The sequence below is a fragment of the Aplidium turbinatum genome, chromosome 4, assembly GCF_918807975.1.
Source record: "Aplidium turbinatum chromosome 4, kaAplTurb1.1, whole genome shotgun sequence".
NCBI lineage: Eukaryota > Metazoa > Chordata > Ascidiacea > Aplousobranchia > Polyclinidae > Aplidium > Aplidium turbinatum.
The window spans coordinates 30,012,893-30,039,271 of record NC_137475.1 but is presented as its reverse complement, the minus strand read 5'-3'; the positions used below and the strand labels follow the sequence as shown (position 1 = coordinate 30,039,271).

Here is a 26,379-nt window from a genome sequence, read left to right as displayed (position 1 = left end):
AAATTTTATGTTATTACTATTTCGTGACACCATAGCTTAACAAAAGAAACACATTTTTCTTGAAAACCTAAGAAATGATTTTTATTAAGATTTTAGCTATTAGATCATGAAAGGAAGCTCCTTAAAATATCTTAGAATAAAATCCGTCTGGCTTTAAATGAAAAGAACAATCAGTAATGTTACAATTGTACTGATGTTATTTTACTTTTATAATCATTTTATGCAAAGTCAAGTTGGTTAGTAGCCTGCATTTTTTGTGCTGTCCGCAAACACTTCCTGCATGCCGGATTTTTCAGTGTAATATTCACAGATGTTAAAATATACTTACGTTTTACATAAGTGCATTGCATTAAACACAGCCCTAAAAAAGTCGCAAATCCTTTAACTGCAGGTTATATGTAACTACAATTATTATAGGATAACAATTTATTTTTACGTTTGCAACAACAAAAACTTGTATTGATTTTTGCTTTGTTGCAACCACAGACGCTCGAATTCAGTTGTAAGTTAGATGCCAAATTTCGCGCTTTGCTTTGGTGCTATTCAGTCAAGTAAACTAGTTTATTAATAAAATGAGTGTCAAAAGAAAAGTGACAGAGGAAAAGAGAGAGTTCAATTCTATTTGGGGGAAAGGTATTTTTTGCCAATAACTATGGTAAACTGCAGTGGCGTGCTTGAAAGTAATATCTATTTCGAAGGAGTTTAATTTAAAAGACCTCGCAATGAATATTTGCTCCATGTTCAGTAGCACATTCATTTGTGAAAGCATCTGAACAGAATGGCTGATGAAACCCTAGATGCCTGCTTACGTCTGTCGATTACCAATATTGATAGCAGAGATTAAACCACTTACCAAAAGCAAGACATAATAAATGTTTGGTTTGCTATTTTTTTAATGTGTAATGTATCGTATCTTCTTCAAGAGATAAAAATCACTTTTTTGTGTGACAGACAAGTTGAAAATCATTTTTATGCGGCTCGAAAGGTTTTTCTCAAACCGTAATGAGACCCTTCGTGTTCGCAGTCTTAGACCACCCTGATCTTCAATATGTTCACGGCACATTTCACTGTTTTGCTTATGTCCATTAAAACTGAAATTTATCTATTTAATCATTCATCAATGAAACTATTTGAGTGTGCAGTGTTTACCTCTGAATATGACATTATTTTGATACTTTTTTGTGGGACACAAAAGGTTTTTACTCCCTCAATCCACTTTTAATTAATACTATGCATATTGCTGGTTAGGTGAATAAAATGTGGTTGAGCGAGCAAAACGAGCGATAAAATTTTGCAAAAATGAAAAAAATTTACATATTACATGTTACGAGTGCATGTAAAATTACAATCTGCAAAACGCTGCCCAAACTAAATTTACGTTGGCTCCTAAACGAAGGTAGGCCCCCGGGGGTTGCAAAGTCAATTTTTTTTTCTTTAAATTAGTTTTTGCGGGGTACAAAAGCTTTTCAAAAAAATAGGATTAGGGTTAGGGTTAATTCTTAATCAATTCGGAAAATCTTACTTTTAGAGTGACAAGAATCAATTTTTTTTCTCAACTTTTTTAAACTTGACTAGACTAGGTGTGTCTCCAGGCTACGTTTTTTCAAGTTTAATGTTTAGATTTGGACCTGGAGGGCAAAAATTGGCTGCTGACTTTGAAAACCGCGCGAAAAATATGAAGCGGTAAAAATAGTTACGCGCGGAAACCAGTAATAGCTACACTTACAGAAATGTGCAAATGAGACAGAAAGTTCGTGGGAAAAAATGTCGCCTCCCGGCGTGGGGGCGGTTAACACAACCCTGGCTGTGCCAGTGTGCTGCTCATAGTTTTACTTCAATTCAGCAATGAGACCGTTGAAATATCATGATCCTCATGTTCACATTTGCCATAGAAATTTGATACCATTTCTTGCTTTTTTTTTCTTCTCCCAACGTAACAATTTGTCGCCTACTTATGTCTGCCAGATGATGGTGTACGTCACACAATATTAGGATAAGCGATTTCTTTCTCTGTCTATACAGAAGATTAAATATGACCAGCTGCTTCTGCAGCAGCCTTTGTCACCTCAAACAATGTCATGAGGGGTTTCACATCAAAATTTAATATAAGCTACTGTAATTAGGCTACGTACGGCATCTACGTTTATTTCATATTGATGAACGGTAAAGAAAATAAATTCATTTATCCATAAAACTTTGACAAGGCAAAATAAAATCTAAAGACTATGCTTGAACGACTTAGGCATGTTGTAAAGTTTTATCTTGACTACCCTTTTAATGGCCGATCTAAAGGTATTATAATGGGATTACACAGATTTAATAAATTCTTTATATTCCAACTTAAATTGACATCAAGTTCTTCAAGTATTTATCACCACAACAAATCTGAGTTTAGATGAATGCAAAATTTATTATTTTTTGGCATGGCCTACCAATGATTTTAAACTGGTCTCTGCCTAAGACATTCAGTGTTCAACAAAAACTATTGTAACTTTCAGCTTGATATTTTACTCAATATAGTAAAACGAAAGATGTAGGCTATATGTTTGCTGTTTCAAGTGCAGCACGGAGCTGCGTGTCAGCTTACAAATACTATTACAAATACGTATTTAATAAGGAGACGTCTTGTGCGGCCTTTTTGGAATTGCTGAACTCTCAACATAAAAACATCAAATTTACAATTGAAAAAGCACGCGAAACTTTGCCTTTTTTGGACGTTGAAATTAAAATTAATGCTACCGAATTTGATACTTGGGTTTGGCGCAAACCAACCCATACTGGTTTGTTTTTGAATTTTGATGCACTATGCCCATCGAAATGGAAATCTGGTCTGATCATGTGCCTATTAGCTCGGGCTAAAATGATTTGCTGTAATTATGCTCTTTTTAATATTGAAACAGAGAAATTAAAACAAATGTTCTATAATAATGGTTATCCAAAATTATACTTTGAAAAAATATTGAATCGCTTTATCTCCACGAATTCCGACCAACAAGAAAAGGCTGAAAATGAGTTCAATATGAAGCATTGTTTGTCCATTCCGTTTGTGGGAAAAGATTCTAAAACGTTTGCTCGCAAAATCGGACAGTTTATGAAAAGTAAATTTGATGTGGACGTTTTTCCTGTTTATAAAACATTCAAAATCAGTTCGTATTTTCAACTAAAGTCCCAGACGCCTTCGCCTCTCTGTTCAAATGTCGTATACAGTTTTACATGTCCGTGTGATTCGGCATTGACATACATCGGTATGTCCACCAGACATTTGACCACGAGAGTACGGGAGCATTTGAACTTTAGAGACTTAAAGAAAAGTGCCATCAAAGACCATATTATGGAATGTTCCTTTTGCACAAATCGAAAATTCTCTGCTGACTCATTTAAAATTTTACGCAAAGGCAAATCCCAATTTGACACAAAAATTCAGGAAGCGCTATTAATCAAACGCTACAACCCAAATTTAAACAAACAATTATTTGCTGGTGGCGCGTCCTTTCTACTAAACATTTACTAAGTTAGATGGATCACGTTCCCTGTGGTGCTAATTCGTTTGTAGTCATGTAGTTGCCTTTTTCTAATGTAATTTTGTTTTCCGTCCGTCTGTTTGTTTTCCACACTATTGCTTTTAACCGCTGCGTATTTCTTGATGCTTACAATTAGTTAGCTAGTTACCTTCAAGAAGTTGAAATTTATTGCATTTATTAATATTTTCAGATTCCTGATGAGGGCTTAGGTTAAGCCGAAAACGTTTGAATGTTAAACTATTTTGTAAATATGTAAAATATATACTGTTGTAATGCTCAAACCCTGTGGTATTGTTGTGTCTTGCCTGTCTTTGGTATAAAAAAGCAAACTCTCTCCCGAAACTATAAATACTCAAATAGTATGTACAGTAGAAATGTCAGTTTATCCTTGAGGCCAAAAGTGTAATGATATTCAATTTTCTAACTTATTACTTATTTGATGTTGCACAAGATTCTTTCAATGTAAAAGAGCAAAAAAAAACGCTGGCATACACAATCGAATTTTGCAACAAGTTGTTTTCCGTTTGAAAACAGAACACAACACAAGAATCGTCAATCACCTGATGTATTATTTTTGGGTTACAATTGCAAAATGCCATACGATTTTCTTTCGACTTCACGTACACAGTTTTTGAGTTATTTCAGTCACTTTAAGATGATACGTTTTGAAGACATTATCAACGTCTTATCATTTGTCAGTTCCTGATCTATTCCTTCAGTGAAGCGACAAGCTTACGGGGGACGTTCATGAGACCTTTAAATTTTATTAATAGCCTATATTCATTAATAATGCATTTTGCATGTTGGCCTATTCTCTTTACGACTTTATAAAGATATTGAAAGCACTGAAGCAATTATATATCATAGCCTACTTGTCGTATTGTTTGGCCTATTCTCTTTACGACTTTATAAAGATATTGAAAGCACTGAAGCAATTATATATCATAGCCTACTTGTCGTATTGTTTGATTTTAAATACGCTTTTTGTGTTTTGGGCAATTTTTGTAAAAAAAATTTATTAGTCACGTTTATTTAGCCTTTTTCATATTAATTTATTTATTTCTAGTTTATATTATTACTACGATTATTGTTACTACGATTATTATTACTGCGATTATTATTATTGATTTAACTTCTTGTCTATCAAATTTTTCATATGCAAAAAATGGCTGAAAAATTCAAATACGAAAGTAGCAGGCAATATCATGATTCTTGTCTTTACTCAGCAGCTTATGTTCATTTTCTTGTTTCGCCTGTGTGTTGTTGTATACATTCGCATCTACAAATCATCATGCATCATGACAAAACAAAGTTAAAAATTGTTCACTGAAGTTGTTTTTAATCACTTAAAAAATATATTTCAAAGCTGAATTTGAATGAAAGCTTGCAGATAATTAAATAGCACAAAAGAGAAAGTTTGTAAGTAGTTGCGAATGCACCTGTGTCCAATGCCGCCAGTTAAATGGAGGAAACGGGATTTACTAAGCAAAACGAGCAAATATTTTTTGCAAAAACAAACAAAAATTACATATTTTTCTCGGTATGGGAGACACCTGACCAAATGCCCTGATGGATCCGCTACTGCTTGTAAGAATTTTATATTACGAGATTTTATTCAGAATTGCCACACATTTGTAATGAAAATAAAGATCAAATTATGATACAGTACCACCTATTAAGAAACGTCATATTTGACGTCATATAAGAGAAAAATAAGAAAATGGTGTCATACAAAATTCGAACAGTCCCGTGTATAGGACATTTTAATCAGTGCTTTATAGTAAAAGCATCTCATTTACAAAACTTCGTATTTTTTCAAACTTTTTTTTATTTTTTTTGAAAAACTTTTTTTCTTTAAACCAGCTTTTGGTGATTGTATCGATCTCAATAAACCCTGATGAATAACCAGCGCTTAAACAAAATACAATATTATAATACACTAATGAGCTTAACTTAAATACTGAAAAATCATGACCCATTGCGAAAGTGGTCGTCTGTACCACAAGTTCAACTGTATTTACAAAAAACTCCTAGAGCTCGCCTGCCGTCGATTCAGTCTGTTCTACTGTGCATGTGGACTGGAGTGGCCTGCTTGTATATATATAGCCCAGCAGCAGATCAAAAAGGTCCTGGTGAGAAAAATCTTTAATAGGCCTACAGGTACAAGTGATTCTGCAACAATAGATGAAGCTAATCCTGCCAGCTGAAACTAAATTACATGACGCTGCAAAAACATTGACATCTTGATAATAATGTAGAAAGAATAATACGCTCTTCGATGCGTTGTTAAGGTTACGGTGGCAATTAACCTTTAATGGCCTCGACAGGAAAACATGGTCAGTTTGTTAAAATACACTTTACAAAAACATTAATTTTAAAAAAAGTCGTGTAGGCAGGTGTACATATCACATGTTATGATGTCATGACGCAAAACATGACGCAGCAATTTTATCGCAATTGTTCTTTTTTAATGTAGGCTAGCGCTAGCCTGTCACGCTTCTACAGCTACCTGAGTAAGCCCAATGTGACGCAATCGAAATGACAAAGTACAAATTCGAGAGCTGAGAAAGTCACGATATTCATTAAAATTTAAACCTATTTGTTTTTCTTAAGAACTTTATCAGCCACTTTTCAAACGGTTGCTCAGCAACAATTCATGGTTTATGAGATTACAAAAAGTCGAAAATTAAAAAGTGAAAAATTTTAATACGTCAAAACAAATAACTTAAGTTTTTTTCATCCTCATAAAAATAATGTTATTTTGTTGTGCTCCAATTTCATATCTCTTGCTGTTTTTCTGAATGTGTAGTTACGGTACTAGTTTGAAACAACAAGAAAATAAAATAAACTTCTCTTTAAGTTTCAGATTGTTATCAAATACAATAACTTAGAAAGCTCACTACCAATTTTAAGCGTTGTAATCTAGAAATTATAAGCTACCGGTACTGCTTGCGTTGTTTCGACTCGATAAATGTTAGTTGGGAAATTTAGGCTACAACCAGTTTAAATAACCAAATGTCTAAAGTGATACCAGGGAGTACAGCAAATTAAAGAATGATATATAGCTTTTCAAAACATTGTCAAATAGGGCTTTGAATATTTCGAATACACACAATACCGAAAGGTATGATTCATTCAAAAAACTCAGATCAAATATCAAATAAATTGCTACAGGCTATTGTTTGAAAATTGTTTAAACTTCAACTGCTTACGTTCTTTAACAAATACAAACAATAAACAAACCAACAACTGTATTTTGTGCGTTTCGTGTCTACTGCACAGAATTGCACAACTTACCGATACTAGAATACAGATTTCCTTTTCTTTTGATTGTAGATTAGCTACGATACTTGGAATGCTTTCTCCGGGTGTTGGAGTATCCGCACTAGACATGAATTTCTTTGAGAAGCCACGGAATGTTGGACGAGTTATGGAACTAGCGTTTGACTTCGCCGGTGGCATTTCGTTTTCATCAACGGAAAACTCACCAGTTTGACCGGGGAGAGATAGGAGAGCTGCCATTTTTGAAGATTTCATTCACGTGTGTGCATTGTTGTGTAAGATATCAAAGCATGTTTAGAAACCATCTTAAAATTGCCTGAAAATGGCACACCTTCTTAAAAAACCTTGCAAATTTTGCACAATTCTCTTGTAAAAATAGCTTAAAGGCAAATATATAACTTGAAGAAAGTGATTTCAAATTTAGGCTAACTGGTCTATAGGCTACAATTATCGTTGTATCCACCTCTGTCTGTTCAACATCTGTCACTGCAAATGTTGCAATTTTAAAATACAATAGAAGTCTGAACTGAACCCTTGAAATATGAGTGGAATCAATCAGCAAAATGCCAATACAAAATGCGAAAAGAGCATGACCTTTGCTTTGTTCATAAACAATGCTATTGAAAGTGTTTATTTGTTGATTACTACAGAGGCGTGGCGACACATCTCAGCCAACAAATCGAACACTTTTTACATTGATTCAACGTCTTCATACGTCGAATCAATGTAAAAGTAAATGAGCGACCTACTAGACCTAGTAAACGACCTACTAGACCAGGGGTTCTTAAACTTTTTTGATCGCGGACCCCTTAAAAAAAATTTGGTTTGCGTGGACCCCCTTTGTGGCCTAGTCCGAGAAACTTTTCTGATCAGCATGAATTGGACATAACGCAATAAAATTAGAATGAATTGGTAACAAAATTTATGTTTTATTAAATTTAAGAAATAGCGAATGCAGATTGTTTTTTAATATCTTCGATTTAATTTCATCAATGTGAAGGATGCTGCTGTTTGTCTTCAACAAGAACATTGTGGCTTCGTCTTTGATAGGCAACATGCATGTCATCCTTTGCATCCAACCGGTTTCGGCTCTTTGTTTTGATAGTTACCAAGGAAGAAAATCCTGACTAACATAAATATGTGGTTGCAAAAGGGATTAAAGCAGCCATGGCTCTCTGCCAAAAGAGCATATGCTTGCGTCAACGAACTCCAAAAATCGCCAATACTTTTCAAATTGAAGGACATTCTTAATGATTCCATTGCCCTTAGTTCAATGAACTCATCTTTTGCAAGGTCCTCATCACTGATAGATTCCAGTTCAACGAGGAAAGGGTAACGTATCAATGCTGTGTTTTTAATATCCTCTGCGGCTAAGCAGTAACCTCTGAAAGAGTTTTGCAATGCTTCCAAATGTCTGCACATGTCTGTGTGCAGGGAAGATGGTAGAGCATTACAAACTGCAGTTCCATTTTGAAGCATAAATTCTTCCAAACGTTGAGAAAATAGAATAGTTGTTAGTCTCCAATCTCCTCTTCTACAGAGATAACTTGTCCTGAAAAGATTTACATGTAAGTTTTTCAGAAGCGTCCATAGTTGTAACGGCAGGGCCTTGAACAGAACGATTTATCTTATTCATATGAGTAAAAGCATCCGCCAAGTAAGCTAACCCATGAATAAACTCTTCACTGTTAAACTGCTTTGAGAGTTCAATATTTTTGTCTTTAGAAAAAAAGAAACTTCCATTCGAAGTTTAAATAAGCGATTCAAAATTGTCCCAATGACAGCCAACAAACTTCTGTATGATAGAGGAGAACTTCCTGTTCCGCTCCCATTTCTTGACATAACCTCTTGAATATTCGATGGTTCAAAGCACAAGCTCTGATAAAATTAACGATTTTCACACTACCAGACCAAATTTATTTCAAATTTGTTGGGAGAGTTTTAGATGTTAATGCATGGCAATGTAAAAAGCAATGAGTAACGATGACCTGAGGAAAATCATCAGCGTTGTTTGAACTTAATCTCTTTTCTTTTAAAAAATTTATTCTATTTTTGAAATTATACACGAAGATTTCGAGTGGGCCTTTATGGACCCCCTAAAACTAGTCCGCGGACCCCTTGGGGGTCCATGGACCCCAGTTTAAGAACCTCTGTACTAGACCTACTAAAGAATCCTATCAAAAGTTAACGCCGTGTGAAGAGTTTCAGTTCTATTTAATTTGCCGTTTCACGTCTTTATGTTCTTTTTTTGAATATTTGTTTCTGAAAGATTAAGTTTGTGTGACTTTGAGAATTTGTGATAAAATAATGAATTTTTTCTCCACAACCTATTTGTCTGCAAAAATCGAACGTGTGTCAATTGTCAATGTTGCACGCAGCTGGATAAACCACACTCACTCTGTTGAGTCACCAGCACAAGATGCAAGCAAAATGGTAATCCGGTCCGAGAGCATCTCTTCTTACAGTTACCAATTACCTGGCCTTTTTTCAAAAATTTTGGTGACCTCTGCTTTATGCCAATCATTAGAGTCATATTACTCCATAGTATGTCACCCTGTAGAACCCCGATAGGAAATGTCATTCAACCCACAGTAAAACATCTATATTCTATACCAACTTAGAATGAGGGCCGATTTTTGCGCTCGTTTTATTTAAAAAAAATACCATTAAACTCAGTAGCACGGAGATTTTGATATCCTCGACTTGGACGCGGATTTTTTTAAAAGAATAGAATGAGAAATCATGATGATAGCATGGCCAGAAGCGTTTAGGAGAGGCCCAGAGGGTACTTTTAAACCCGGGCCCGGGGTGATTTTAGGAGCCGGAAACCTTTTCAAGAGGCCTGGGAACTTGAAGAAGCCATTGCGCATTATTGGGCTATATTGCGTTATTATCAAAAGTGTATTGATTGGAACCTAAGAATCTCATTGGTACCGTTCCCAAAATACCCTCTCAACGGCCTTGAACATGGACGTCAGTGCAGCAAAGTTGATGTCAAATCGAACGACAAACCAGTTTTCCCTAGAAGCATTTTGTTTGACGTTTTCAGCGTTAACCTGTACTTTCACCTGTATTAAAGAAACTATCAAGTTACTGTTATTTTAGATTTAAAGAATGATATTAAAGAATGAATGATATAGTCGACAGCTCAATGAATATTTAATGACTAAAAACGTTTAAATTACATGCATTGCCTTTCAATGAACTTAATTAGTGAAAATTTCAGCAGATATATTCCCACAAAATACGTAAGTTAACACAATAATACCTAAGAATCGTGCTTTAGATGCAAATACAATTTACATGAATACAGTTCACATGTTCAATAAAATTAATCAGAACAAGTAGACGATAGACTATTTTACATCAGATTACATTGGAATCACAAGCTGTAAGTACGGCAACCAAGTTGATTCTAGGACAGAAACGAAAGAAGGTTACACTAAGTCACAAAATGGAGGACAAATACAGTAAGTTTGCCTAATGATCTGGTCTATAAAATTGTCAAATAAATCTAACCAATATTACTTGTTTGGTTCAAAATTTTTGTAGACATTGCAATGAGTCGTAAGTGTATTTGACTGAGCCTCCATGCGCTGCGCTGACGCACTGCCTGCTTGGTAAAGCGTTGAAGGCAAGGTTCATTTGTGATGGATACAGACAGAGTCATATAAATACTCACATTTACTTTAAAACGCGAATAACATTGTTCTCTATCCTTTGTCTTCAGTTTTCAAGTTTTCTCTGTGAGGTCATTCTTCTATCTTTTAAGGTTTACTTTAGTCTTCCTTGCCCCATCTTTCCTATTGTCACCTCATGTTAACTCGTGCTGTCAAACTCTTATCAATTTTTTGTTAAAGATATCCCGACTATCTCAGATGCATCACTAATTCACTATACTCTTCGGTATCCGTCCACTTTTTCAAGGCATCATATCTAATGTTTCCGAAAATTGTCTCGCCAAAGTCACTCGAATCATCCTTTTTGCTGTCGTTTGCATTCACGTAGTAGGCTGTTTTTTTTTTGTTTTTTTTTTAACATTTAGCTCTGCAACACAGGCTTCGTTCTTCAGGCTTAGATAGGCTACACAAAACAACGTTCAGGCTTCGTACACAAAAAATGTCATAAAACAATAAAACAATAAAATATTAAGTACCCTACCCCCACTGCATACGCCACTATCTAGCCTACATCTTGTAAAATTGTTGATGTGCAATAAACTCTGTGGCAAACAGTTCAGAAAAAAAAAATTTTTTAACGTTGAAATGCGATGTCATTAGAAATTGTGTTAATAAATGTTCCTCGTTAGACAAAAACTTTTTTTCGATGAGTAGTCGCTTTATAGTTATAGCCTACTATAGGCTACTGTATATTCATCGTGATCAGTGACGCAGTTAGAAATAAAATTTTAGTGGCAAAAGCAACCGTTGAAGTGAAAATATTTTAATATTTGAAATATATTTTGTTTAAAAGTATAGTTACTGAATGCAGCCAACATTTTTAAAACGTCATTCACCATGTAATACAATGTCATTAAAAACGTTGTAATGGTATAAACAATTTGTTTTTTGTGGGGCAAGATAAAACGTGTGGGAGGATGTTTGCTTTCCCAAGCTCCCGTATAGCTACGGCCCTGATCAAGATTATCATTGATCCTTAGAAGTTTGCCATTGAAGCTTTATTGTCATGTAGACTGCCCATTGCTTGATTCCATAGGCTACTAAATACAAAGCTATCTTTGTACAGTGCTCTCATTTACTATGCACACGCAAAGTTTATTCATGCAAATGTACTGAATTGTCATGCGCCTATTATTTCGGTCATGTTTTTCGAGCAAATTCAGCATAGATTCTGGAACTGCTTTCAGATCACCTAATCACCTCTAAGCTTTATTTTATGAGCAATTGACTCACAATAAGCAGGTCCTCATTTTCTCTGATATTTTCTCAAAGTTGTTGGCTTAGTATTCTGTTTTAAGTATCAATGGATGAAGGACGGGCTTTATTTATACATTACCAGTATAATATTTATTTATACACAGAGCAACCGTTGACCATCATTACTTGTTTTTTTTTCCATTTATTTGTTAGAAGCAGGGATTCGTAGTATAATTCCGGGTTAGAAGAGTAGTGTGTTTGTCTATTGAAAAATTGGAGCAAGTAGTTTTTTTTTTTTTTTTATAAAAAATGTTATCTAAAAGATTCTTATACTACGTATCTGACTTAATAAGCAAAATTATGAAAACTAGCTTTATTGAGTAAAATTCAATAATGCAGTACTTTAATTTATTTTCGATCAAAATCTTTGTATAAAATGCATTTCATTTTAGTATGAAACATTAAAATTTCTGTATTGGTTTGGTAGACTGCAATGACTATTGTTATGTAAATACTTATCACGAAAGTGCAAGCGTTTGTTCAAATCGTTCATGCCAAACTTATGCGTTCAAATCACAAAAAGTTTAATCTTCTCTTGCCAAAATAAGCCAACTCATATCTGTTCGGTTATACTTTTCCACAACTTGTTAATGCAGAGGATGATCTTTGGCGTAACTTTTCAGCCTTTCGGGAGTTTCTCCAGAATGGTTGTGGAATGGATTAGTACAGACAGCCGGACATAAGTATTTTCCCAAGCTCCGAGCGAATCCCTTTGTAAGAGCTTCAAATCCTCCTTCTATTGCATCGGTAAGTATGTTTTTCGGATTTCCAGCAATTTGAGAAATTTGCTTCAAGTCGAGTTTTCCTTTTCCAGGAGGCTTGACAGGGAGTACCAATATCTGAAAGTCGCATAAATATTATTTTAGTAGAAAATAACTGGGACCAAAGTCAAGTGTCTGTTGAAACAGTCTTTAGACATTATAGACATGCACTACACCTCTGACTCTCTTTGTAAAGTTAATTCATCAAAAAGTAAAACTTTGAAGCGTTGTTAATAAATCCTAATAAAAATTATCATATTACACTAAAATCATGATGTAGCCAATTAAGTTTTTTCAGTTTTTATTTGGCAACACTACAATATTTGAAAAACACTCCACTGATGTTATTGTTAATGCTTTATTCAAGTAATGCAAAGGAATTTATTTTCACACGAGATATTTCACACGAGATATTTCATTTTCTTGATTTATTCAAGTAAGGTACAATTTTATAAAGTTACCACAGTTATTGTGTATAGCGTTAGTTTTCCGTATAATCACATAGAAAACAGTAACTAATTCTTCATTTTTATCAATAAAAAAAAATTTATTCACCATAGCTCCTGTTTTCCGAAGTCGATAAGCTGGAAAAGCAACGTCATCCTGTGACTTTCCGTCGGTGATCAAAAGAACAATATCACGAGCTTTGAATCGATTGCCTTGCTTAAGCATGACATCTGCCACGTGATTCAGAGCATTTCCAGTGTACGTTCCTGGTACAAAGATATCAGCAAACAATTTTCGTATCAAAAGATCGACAAAAAAGTATTATTTGCTATGAATATTGCATTTGGAGTTAATTTTCCTCATCGATACGCAGACATATTGTCTTATCTATCCTTAAACTTGACTATCAAATTGATTTAGTATATACGAGTCTAGTCTAACATTGCAAAATTAAATGCCATTTTCGGTAAATTGTTATCTTGTTGCTCAACGATAATTTGCCTCGTGGTGCAGACTACAAACTCGCTCTTGACATGCTTTTGCTACCCGTGATACGTCATGCCGTTTAATGTCATCGTCATCATAATCTTATGGTGACGATGACAAGCGTGAGGTGATTTCATGGTCTATGGGGGTTGGAGTCGGGGTAGTAGTTTAGACCACCAGTCTGAAGTTTAGACAGCATTGTAGGCTAGAGGTGTATTGATTCAGATCGTATTATGCATACAATCGAATGGAAGACATTGGTTGGAAACGTTTTTATACTGGAAAAGGTCGCTTTCTATTAAACCAATGAAGGATTTTGATATTAAATATCTTGAAACTATTCAAAACAAAAATATTTATTTAAGCAGTCAAGCTATTTTTTATTTTCTTTACAAATGTTTATTTTATGTCAAAACTATTAACAATTTTAAAAAGATAGAGATTTATAAACAAATTTTTAGACTACTACTTTAAACTATTAGTTGCAGTCACATCAATTGGATAATGATGTTTTGCTGCACGTGTAAAGAAAATAAACAGGTTGTCGCTTACCTTCACCATCATAAGGGATTGCGTTAAAAGCTTTGAAGAAACTAGACATATCATCAGGGAAAGAAGTGAGTAGAATCTTGTAAGAAAAATACTGAAGTTGAATAGCTTATTATTGCAAAAGGAATTGACAGCGTACTTTGTGCATAGCGTTCACCCACACAGTAAATGAAAAAGTTGTGCTAACAAAATCCGCTTCACCTTTTCTATGTTCAAGTTGCAAAAGTAAAGAGCAACAATTTCTATTCCAGGAGTGATAAAATACGTTGTATCAACAAATTACAATTTACCGTGCATTGCTAGAACAGGAAAAAATGTAACCACTTGTGTGTAGGCATAAAAATTGCTTACTCCTTCGCCGACTGGTTTTTTAAATGACAAACCTTTTTGTAAGATTTGCTAGTCATAATATTTTATTTTGTTGATTTCAGCTTGCCTATTATATTTCTCAGCATATCCAAACACTTCTGCCATCGTTACAACAACGTTTTGTGCACACCATGAAGATTGGAATGAATTTTGTTGCATTCACTATCTTGTGTCTTGAAACAAGCTTCACTCAAAACGATTGCGCCAATGTCCTGTCAAGTAATTTTCTAGCCAAAAATTTCAGCAGTATGTAAGATGTAACCCACAATATGCTTCTTCACTATTGTAACCCTTGGCAAAAAGCCAAATTTAGTATGACTCTGCTTTTTTCTAAGGACCTCCATTTTTGAAGGAAATATTGAAGACACCATGTTGAAATTTGAACGGTTAGTAAAATGCAAACCGCAGCTACAGTAAATTAGACTACAGCTAAATTGTTTAAAAAGCCTGTTTAAAAATAATATAGCTGTAGAATGCAGCCATGCATTTATGAAACGCCATTCAACATGTAATACAATGTCATGTTTCTCGGCAGCCGATTTGTAGCAAGAATTGACAGCCATTAAAACGTTTTAATAGTATTAAGAACTCATTTTTGGAAGGACGAGATAAAATTTTGGGTGGACGATTGCTCTCCCAATCTCCCTCACTCCCAGTGGCTACGTTTCTGGTATGCGAACAGCTGAAGCAGCATGTGGGCTGGTTTTCTGCTCAAAGCTTCAATCTTGCTGATGTTGGCAATTTATCAAAAACGTTTAAAAAGTATCCAAGGACTTTGAAGTCATTCAGGTAGTTTTGGTCTACAGAGCTAACGTCTATATCAATGCAGCATTCAGAGGTCTGCTGTGGAAAGCGTGCACAGATATGCAATGCAATGCACAGATACACAAAGAAATGCAAAACTTGCCTCCACTCTATAAATCCAATGAAAAATTGCATATTAAATATTATTTTACAAATGCGTTATTGAAAGTGTAATTTAACCCATTTGTATATTATGTAAGTAGTACTGTATAGTGATATGTTTACGCAATTAGAGGGTGAAGTTTTTGTAAAATGAAAATTTTCTACATACTTATGATTTGCACAATAAAACTCCACGAAATATGATATGGGGAAATATACTTTAAAAAATTTCATACCCCTATTTAAACATGCAATAGCGACGCAATGAGTGATTGATACTTGATTTAATATTGATTTAGGGTCAACGCGCATGTTTCGACGATAAAATGCAGATCCACTAGAAATAAAATGCAGTTTAAACAAATTAAATTATTGTGGTGATACTACTGATACATTTACGCATATACAGTATGTTGTCCTTATATAGCTTACTTGAGTGCTAGTGTCGACAACCCGGTTGTAACGAAAGACGCCTAATTGCGCAGCATCCGGCCGAAGAATAAAATTTCTAAAAAAGTGAAGACACTCTGTTTTTGATAAAACAAATATTATTAAATGTTAAGGAGGAAAATACCCGAGCAAGAAGGCAAAAAAGCCGATTCTTAATAGCTTAAAAGAACGAGCATCAAAAATGACCTCCAGAAAATAAAAACACTTTGAGAACATTTTTTTGATACAACATTGGAAATGTCATTTCATTTAAAACGCTTCGCCATACTAAAACCAGAATGAGTGCAGCTTAGCTTTAAAATAGGTCTAGGCCAGATAAAGTTCTTCTTCTTGATTGCACTTCAATCGATACAAAATCTTAGAAGACCAACACTTTTAAGTTGGTGGAACTTTTTCCACACTTACTTTAAGATCTGCCTAACAAAACTCTTCATTTTGTTCCAATTTTCTTCCCTTACTGATGAGGAGGAATCCAAAACAATCACGAAGTCTACAATAGCGTACGGAGGACACGGCACTGCAAAATTTATCACAGAGTTTCAAATTGTTTTCATTAACTTCAAGAATCGTCAGCTCTCTTTCCTTGCAATGAATTGGCCAAATTAAGCAAAGAAAGTTTGTTTTTCTTAGACATTATTCAATGTGTAAGTACACTAAATTTACATAGAGTTTCTACTCACGGTTGCAACAAGGAAATGGTCGGTTCCATTTTCCGTTGCTTTTGCAGTAATTGCTGCTGTATCCGTGTGGAAAGAATTCATACTCTGGTGAACATTGGAAACGACATACAGATCCAACCTTGCGCCGTTTTGTGCATTTCAAACCGCCATGATCAATTGGGCCTTGCGGATCGCAGACCAGTGCTGTGCGTGGTCAATCGCGATTTAACCAGTTGCATTGATAAAAAAAGAGTAGGCCTATCTAGCAAGCCTTTCGTACTTGGTAAGCTAGGCTACTTATTTCTACAATAAACAACACAAAATGTTGAATTCAACCCACTTTTTCTTTAGATAGGCGAAGCGATACAGATTTGTATTAGAATGTTCAGAAATGTTCTTTTGACTTTTCTTTTTAGATTGCAAGTCACTTAATTCTTAGATTTTGAATGCCTTCTGCTTTTTTATGTTTTGATGACTGCATATTTGCGATAAAGTTTTATGCTCTCTTCAGGGCCTCCGAGAGAAGTCAGCACTGGTCGGGAAACAATACGAAAAATAGGCCCCATAATATTTTTTAGCAAATATTGCGTTGCATGTTCGTGTTAAGCTGAAATTAGCCTACTTTCCTTAGCATGAAAAGAACTTCGTTCAATGTAAAAATCATCAATAATTAATCACTGGATTACACTTGCAGCAAAAATCGCCATTGAGGCTAACTATTTTGTCGAGAAAGCTTTGTAAACACACAATAGGCCTACAGGCAACGAAAATAGTTCAACCAAGCATTTAATTCAGGAGTGTCCAAACTTTTTCCCACGCGAGCCAGATTTGATAATAAGTGTTCGTTTGCGGGCCAACAGCCACAATAATTTTTCTGAAAACTGCAAGTTGAATTTATATGATTTTTGTGTGTCTGCAGGCCAAAAATAACACATTGTAGGCTACAACAACAGGCGCGGGCCATACAAAAACGTCTCGTGGGAGTCGTGGGCCGGAGTTGGCCCGCGGGCCGGACTTTGGACATCCCTGATTTAATTCAACCCTTTCTGGATTTTTTGCAATGCCAAGTTACGGTTCACAGCATCAAATAATAAAATTTTGCGACATCTGAATTGATGCACAACATGTATAGTTAGGCTTTTCAATCGGTTTTGAGTCATAGGCCTACTGGAGCGCAAACAACTCTACAAATTTCAGTAATCGCTAAAACCACGTTTTCAAAGCGCAACTGTTGGAGGTAGCTACTGGAACACAAAAAAAAACATAACAAAACTATTTGGAAAAACTTTTCGAAAGTTGCAAGCAATGATTCCTTGTGTAGAGATTATGGGGTGGTTTGCAGCTGAAATTTGCTGTGTGGCTTTCTGTCAAAAGTAGGCTACCAACTCATCCAAAATGTCTTGAAAAATGTCATTGTTGTAGCCTACAAATGGTTTAAATTTGTCTCACATGCCCGCAACTGCACAACAGACACACGATGAAATTTATGGAACTTCAAACTCATCGACAATATGTTTGAGTTTGTTGATACATTTGTCAATTCCAACAACTGTCGAATCCTTTGCAATGTACGATAGAATACATTTCCTTCGAATGATTCAGCTAGTTAAGTGGAGTTATAAAAGCGTTCTGTCTTCAGGAAAAGAAAATCTTTTTTTTTTTTAATTTATAATTGCCAAGGCAACTTTAGCTTGCGAGTAGTAGCCTACTCTTTTCAGCTTTCTCTTAGCGTACTTAGATTACATCTTCCTTTAATTTCATTAAATTCATCAGTGAATCTTCTTTAGGACTCTAGTCCACAAAATGCAAAGCAGTCACAAATTTAAAACTGCTAGTTGAAGACTACTTTAGTATTGACTCAGCTTCCGATCAAGCTCTTGTTGGTCTTCAATTGCAAATTGGTAATGTAAAGCATTGGGTTTGACTGCACCACGCCTTGATTACCCTCTTGAAGTCAATTTTCTTTGCAAGATGATAGGACAGCTTTCTTTAAATCAGTGCTTTTCAACTTGTGGGATGGTACGCACTTGTGCGGATGAAAAAAATTGCAGTGCGGATGACAAACGTGGTGCGGATGAGTGCGGATGAAAATTGTTCATATTTTTTACTTTTTCTGACGTAGAATAATTCAAATAAACTTATTCATTGTGATTTAGTTTTAAATCTTATTTTTTAAGCCTTCAGGCAGATTCATTACAAACAAAGCTGTGGGTTTTGAAGCCCTTCGGTGAACAGGAGCCTCTGCGACCTTTGGGTCATAACCTACTCTTAAAACCGATTTCTGCCAGCAAGTATTTTTCAATCGCGGAAAACACGCTGCTTTTTGGATAGGAGTTCTGGATAGTTCTTATAAAGACCTGGCCATCCAAGCATTAGAAGTTCTTGTACAAAACAAAAAACAACTTATTTGGCCAAAAATGGCTTTAATGCACTTCTTCTTCTTCAACAGATTAATCATGTTTGATCAGCTGTGATCTCCCTTATGAACTACCTCCATTTTGTTCTGTCTTTTGTTTTTATTAGTGCTTCCGGGATGCTTTTTATTCCTGTAATTTGCTTGATATTGTCAAAATATTTCATTTTTGTCGTCCTTTTGTTCGTTTGCCTTGCACCATCCCAGTCAACATTGAATTTCCAACAAGTTGCTTCTTGCTATGTGTCCGAAATATCTCAATTTTCTGAGGTTAATGTTGTTTATCAGACTCCATTTATCCTTTATTTGTTTGGAAACAAATTCATTTGTTTTTCCTTCCACCCAGCTGATGCGCAATAGTCTTCTGTGACACCACATTTCAAAACTTTTTAACTTTTTAATGTCACGTTTTTTGCATGTCCAACTAGTGCACTAGTTGACACTAAAACGAGGAAAAGGAGTTGTCTTCTTGATGAGACACTTGATGGCCTAATGCTGAGAGCTTTGGAGCAAGAAGTTGTGCCTAACTGGTCTGAAATTGCCAGAAATATTCAGCAGCAACCGAGTCATTGATAAACCGGTAGCTTACTTGTTGAACATTTGAATAAAATAGTGTTAAGTCTCTTTACTTTATTTTTGTGGTATAATTTTCGGTTAGTTTGTGCGGATGAAATTTTTGCGAAAAAAAGTGTGCGGATGGTTCTCAAAAAGGTTGAAAAGCACTGCTTTAAATTATTCAGAATTTTCCTCTGACTGGGCTATAACTTTAAAGATGCCACTAGCTTACAGATAATCAATTACTCCAAAAATGCTAAGACATTTGAACAACGCTGTCTGTAGGCAACATTATGAATTTCAACTAGATTTAAGCAACAACATCCATAAACAAAAAACAAAATTTATAAAGAAAAAACTCACTACCTTCCAAAATCACATCATGAGAAGCATGGCCAACATAAGGCTACTTGACCACACGAAAACAGAAGATGTTTTAACTATGACACAATTACATCCAATTGCAGCAATAAGTTAATAAAATCAAAAGTTTTAAAACTGTTCGGCCACACTAAAAGATCACAATTCGGAATCAGCAAAGTTTGCACAGAAAGAAAAGTAGAAGGAAAAAGAAAACGTGGCAGACAACCAAAACGATGGCAGGACAACATCCAATCATGGACCGGACTCAACTTGGCGACACTGGGTGAGCTCGCTCAAAATCGCCACTCTTGGAAGCAAATAACTCATGTTGATGCGCAATCTGCTGCAGGCGGAGATGATGACTGATGAATGATGATAATGATCCATAAACAAAAAATATACAGGGTTTACTTTCTTTAATCGTGCTTGGACTGATACCTTTAACTTTCCCAGATAACTTATGTTGGATACAACATCCTATGCCTGGCCAACGCAGATTTTGAAGTTAAGGTTCAGTTGTCAAGCAAAAATAGTTCCCGCTTAGCTAAAACAGCACCAGTTTTCAAGTTGACACTATCAATACAATCGAAACCGTTCAGTGATACACAAATCATTTCAGCTTCAGATTTTACGTCTTGAAGCTGTTCAACATTGCCTACCTTAACACGAAAATGATTTGTTCTTGATGAGAAGCATCGAGAGTGACATTTACAATGATTGAGAAATACTTGGAACTACGCACTTCATTTAAGAATTTGTTGATTATTTAGTTGGTACATTTTTACTTTAGTACTAAAAATGGGCCCCCCTCAAAATTGCAAAAACAAAAAACTACTCGTTTTTCCTTTACAATGTTTTGCTAGGGGGGAAACTGGCCCGACTTCCCCCCCCTCTCGGAGCCACTGGCTCTCTTACAAAAAGAACAAATTGCTTCGGTAATAATATTGTTCCACTCACGTTTGCAATATGGCGTTTTGGCAGTCCATTTCCCCAAAACGCGTTTATTCGTATCAACACAATCAGAATATCTTGAACCCATCAAACCAAAGCCTGTCTTGCAATTGAATCTGAAATGCAATTTGCCACTCTCGTGTATCTGAAGTTAAACCAGCTATCACAGGAGAGTGGGAATAACCTACGTAGGAGAAAGCAAAAAAAAAAACGGAAGCGTAGAACATCAACTAATGTCGAAATTCTAAAAATGTTATATAAAATTTATAACTACGTTCTTGCCTGCATCTGCTACGCACATAATGCTGATGAGAGCAGGTTACGAATCCATTCTTTGGTCTGATGTTTTTTGGGTTACAATATTTTTCTTCGCATTTAGGAACGGGAAAGTCCCAGCTATAATTTCCAACTGTAAACAAGCGCAGTACAAATCACATCATCAAAAAGCATATATCTGCTCTTTTCACTATACTGTAATTCTTTGCATAGCCTAGTCAAATACATAAACTTATAAGTTGATTGACAAACTTATCTTTGCCATAAAGACGTGTTTTTGATACAAAACATAGTAAAATATGAGTCAAGTTTTTACATTTGGCTTGTCAGAGGGGTAGTCGCTCTTCATATCAATCATCAGCTATTTCCCTCAGCAGCCTACATGCTTTACTTGCAAATCAACCTACGAGATGGTAATTTAGGCCAATTTCTATTCAATTGCTGCCATGAAGAATTTGGCTTACGCATATCTTATGATGAACTAGTCTGCTTGCAAGAAAAAGTTATCCAAGGTTGTTAGTATGGTCTACTAGATGGGGCAAAGGGCAGGCTGACCACCTTCTGTCATATAATGCAATTTTGCATCAGTTTCAAAGACTTTTTAACAGATAAATAGCTGAAAATTTTCTATTTCGTATCTATGTTATTAACATTCGCTGCGTTGGTTATCGTAAGTTGCCCCTTCTACAATCAAAAGTCTTCAGTCTGAGCCTTGACCTTAAAATCTACAACTTTAGTTTTAAGTCGATGGTGTGGTTTGTCACCATCCTGTATGAAAAGACACGGTTGCAAAACGATTCGTCAGAATAAATGCTTTCTAATCTGTGGTTGCTGCTGGTAGAGCCTGTTTCGACGTTATTTAGATTGGAATTAATGTTTTGTCATGCTAAAACTCTTAGATCTGGAACTACAAATTAGAATGATCCAGAGCAGGAGTGTCCAACCTTTTTGGCCAAAGGGCCACTTGCGGCTTACAAATGATTGCGCGGGCCACGAGACACGAATGTATACTGCTAATTTGTAATCTTAGAAATGGCTGTCTTATAATTTCAAATTAAAACTCTCACACCAAAATTTTAATCTAAGAAATGTTCATTATCGTCTTACAACTATATGGGTTGAACACCCTTGATCTCGAGTGAGTGCTTAGATCACAATCCCAATAGGTTTTATCTAAATTATTTCATTTTCTACGAGAGGTATAACAAAAATACAACAAAATATGCCAAAGCATTAACAATTCATTATTGAAAAGGGTGGATAAAATTATTGTTGTCTTTGACCCATACAGCACTCTACGTCTAAGGAGCACAGATTAGACCCTAAGCTCTTATATTATTTAATAAAGCTACTATTCATGTTCTTTATTTGGACCATTCAGGCTACAAATCACTCACGACAAGTTAGTCTTCTTTCTCCAACGATGTAAAAACCATTGTGACACTTGTACTCATAAGTCGTTCCAGGTTCCAAATTTCCTTGACTTTGCACGTTTGCATTAGCTAGAGAAGATAACTCTCGGCAAATAGTAGCTGTAAAAATAAAAAAGCAGCCTAATACCCTTTAAGACTAAAATGAATATTTTTGCCTTCAGTTTTCAGGTGAAGCTTTAGTCTTCAAAAATGTTCTGCAAAAGCTTCGAAGCAATGTTTGAGATCTCATCAATATCGATCGACAGCTTGAAGTATCTGGTTCACAAAAAGTGATGGTTTCGCTACTATTCTAACTATTAAGTAGCTTTTTAGCTTCAAGAAGAAGTAGCCTGCTCTACTTTCCTACACTAGAGTTGGACCATCGCTGGTTGATTTTACCATGTCTATGTTCGCAGACTAAGGTGTTTATGAATTGAGCTTAGAGAACGATGCTTCATTTTGATTATGATGCGTTGTTTAAAATAGGATGCCATCTTACTATGCCATTCAGAAACTCGGCATGTGCAAGCTGCAGATGTTAAATACGCAAAAAGAAAAGTAGGCCTAAATTTTTACAGCATAGCAAAGACTCAGGGGCGCCGGAACAATTTTTGACTGGGGGGCAGGATTATGAAAAAGGGCACTTTTTCAAGTTTTAAAATAAGTTATTGCGATAATGCTGGGCAGTTCGTTAATCGTTTTCCCCCCATTAGCCATATAAATCGAAATGTGAGACAGATGAAGATAAATGAATGAAATATATTGAAATAGGTTGAACAAGAAGAAACGAAAGATAAATTTCACGTTCATAGCGTCACAATCTGCTGCAAAGTATAAAATGTGTCCACGGGATAATTTGTATACTGTATAGTGTATATAGGCCTATAGTAGAGTATAGACAAAGATCAAACCAATCCAAAAAGTACATTTTACGCGCGCCGGTTGCTCGAATGAGCTTATTTGCAACAGCATTTAAGTCAATGGTGTCCATCACCTGTTTGTGAATAGTTGCAAACAGTCGGTTGTTTAAACTTTTGTCTGTCATTGTGGTACGAAGCCAAATTTTTACCTTTTGCCCGCCTCATGGCGCTAAAACTGCCTTCAGCATTCACCTTTCCTAATTTGACGCTATATCATAACGGCTTACTTACACTTTTTCTTCTAAAAATTTTTAGCTTCCAGATTTTCACACTCTTTGCTATGCCAAGACCTTTATAGGTTACTAATTCCTTAACTTTTCTACAATGCCATATCACTCAGATATTTTTTCAAACTAAAACCCAGACCACGAGGAACATTTTTTTTCTCATAAATCAGCCATCAACAATACCCGGCCATCCGGCCCTACCTTTAGTCTTATGCAATGCAAAACGGTCGTTAGTGGTGCCTCGAATCATTGGCGTTTGATTTTCACGGCTGGTGGTAGCACCAAACATAATTGTGACAAAACCGTCTTTGAAGAAGCATTGGAGTGGTAGAATTGCAATAAATTATGTTTGTGACCTACACAATAGCTCATTATCGAGTAATACCGGTGTACAAAGAACAATGGCACGGAAGGGCATCATGCTACTGTGATACAGAATTTTGTGTGTGAATATTATTTTGAGGCAAAAATGAAAGATTGTAATTAGGTTAAAAGCGAATAGCAGAAATTGTTATTATTAAAAAATGTGCAGTAGCTCACATAACCTTAAAAGGGCACCATTGCCCACCCTTGCTCCCCATCCAGAGAAAATATTAGGGCAGGGGGGCGATCGCCCCCCTGCCCCCCGCTTCCGGCGCCCCTGAGCAAAGTGCAAATTATTCTTGAACATACAATTGCCTACCGTTACAGACTATAATTCAAAAATTACCACGATAAAGTTCTTCCTTTACGTCTTGTTGTCGGTTAGTTTCCCAGCATGTCAATAAATCTCTGTTGCAGCCACTTTTAGAGCAACAACATTTGCAATTTTTAGACGAGGAGTTTTCTTCGCATTGAGCCAGGAATGATAGTCTGTACTGTGAAAAAAGTTTAATTTTTACCAAAAATTGTTTACAGTAGCCTAGTAGACTAGTAGGCTACACTTAGGCCTGTTGTTTTGCTGTTTAACATTGTAGTTATATTATCAGTAGGCTATCCCAATTTTAGATTAGATTTTATAAGAACTTATTAATTTTTCCTTCATGGAGACATACGGTATGTGCCAGTAAGCTATACACTGCCTCGTGCCTCTTTAGGAGGACACTGCAATATCAATTTTACTTATAGAGACACTTAATTTCCAAATAAGCCATAACGAACAGCCACTGCCGAAATTAATTAAAACGTGAAAGTTGACATGAACCTTCGAGTCAACCAACAGGTTTGGACATTTGAACCATTCTGACAACTGACGTCTAAACAACTTTCATCAATAAACTCACCTGATTCATATTGTTCGTGCATGACTGTCTATGTTGACATCCCTTTTCAATAACAACTCGATTACCTTCTCCTTCATAGCGTATGTGGAGCTCACATGTTGCCTAGAATCAAATTCAAACGAATTGAAATAAAACCAAACTATATTTGACCGATACAGAGAATTATCTTTCAAAGTTGTGAAGAGAAAATCATGCATGGGTAAGAGATTTTACGTTCAATAGCCTAACTGATGCAGCTTACATTTTGAACATGAAACTACAAAAATATAGAGCAACTTGATGTGTCATATGATGCTATCATGTTATTACCTTTGGTTGAGTACAAGTCTTGAGCTGTCCATTTTTCAAACACTCTCCATTTGTTTGTGCACTGGAGCATTCATAACATTCAAGACCTGCGTAAAACTACTTGTCAATTGTGTTTGTAATTAACATTTCATCTTTTATAAGCCTCTCCGATATTTCAATCAGATTTACACCATTTTAACTATCATAAGTTTAAAAAAAAACGAATAAATTTGAAAACGGCAGTAGCCTATACTGTACACTAGAGGACTAAGCTGCACTTTTTCTTCCGGAAACACTTTTGTTAGGATTTCTGTTTTCAAGTTGAGACTGATAAAAAACAAAAAAACCAATCAAAAAATTGTTGATAATAAAACCTTTGCAGACTAAATTCAAACAATTTAAATTCGATGACGATTAGTTTCATTCTCTAAAATAAACACATTCTTGCTCTTTATATTCGATCTAATGGAGAAAGACACATAGCTTGATAGACACAGCCTTTAAAAACGGTAAAAGTAGGGTCATAGATGTAACAAATTTGGTCAAACAAAGTTTTAAGAATGTTTCTCATTGTAACTTGTCCTCTTTTTGCTGCCATATTCATTATGAGAAAAAAATTAATATAAAATGAGAAAGGCTGTCGAACCCAAAAGTTTTTTTTATTTAATATGTTTGCTTCAGTAAAAATTTCACGCACCCAATGGGTTATAGTTTAGGCCTATCTGAGGTGGTGATAATAAGGGCGTAGAGCCTCAACAAACATCTTTCAAGGAACAAATATCTTGCAGTAGCCTATTGGATGCATTCTTTATAAAAACTCTATCCAGTCTTATGCCACCAGAAAGAAGTAGTTTTTATGCCAGCTCTTTCGTTGATTTGAATTCTTCTGATCAGCGTAATTTACATTTCGTTTTTCTACTGCGATAAATCCTTCACCACATTCAGTGTTGGGCGCGATAACTCATTTTTCAGTTAAGCGATAACGATAATCGATAAATGAAAAATGCCTAAAGCGATAACGATAAACGATAAATCAAAAAAAAGTTAAGCGATAACGATAAACGATAAATTATCGCCGATAATGTCCGATAACGATAATTTTTTTTTTCTTGATTAGGGCTGCCTCATCCCATGCAGCACGAACTGTTTTCATCAACATGACGAAAAATAGAACATAATATAGGCTACTGTAAAGAGACAAAACATTTTGTAAGTTATGCATGAATAGAATCGCAACAGCGGCAGTGGGTATCGAATCTTCAACCTCTTGATCCAGAATCAAACCACTGAGGTAACCGCCGTGCTTATAATTATACCTTCAGATACCAGTTGGATGCTTTTATCA

General features: G+C 35.4%; 1 protein-coding gene across 1 annotated transcript; it reads right to left on the bottom strand.

Annotated features, from left to right (window-relative positions):
• Positions 1-12,081: 12,081 nt before the first annotated feature.
• LOC145769692 (collagen alpha-1(XII) chain-like) lies at positions 12,082-20,737 on the bottom strand. Its single transcript, XM_082581368.1, has 7 exons — positions 20,656-20,737; positions 16,389-16,571; positions 16,114-16,225; positions 15,691-15,766; positions 13,987-14,062; positions 13,057-13,214; positions 12,082-12,579 (listed from the first exon to the last, which is right to left on the bottom strand). The coding sequence occupies exons 1-7, from the start codon at positions 20,735-20,737 to the stop codon at positions 12,328-12,330; spliced, it is 939 nt and encodes a 312-aa protein (XP_082437494.1). The 3' UTR covers positions 12,082-12,327.
• Positions 20,738-26,379: the final 5,642 nt, after the last annotated feature.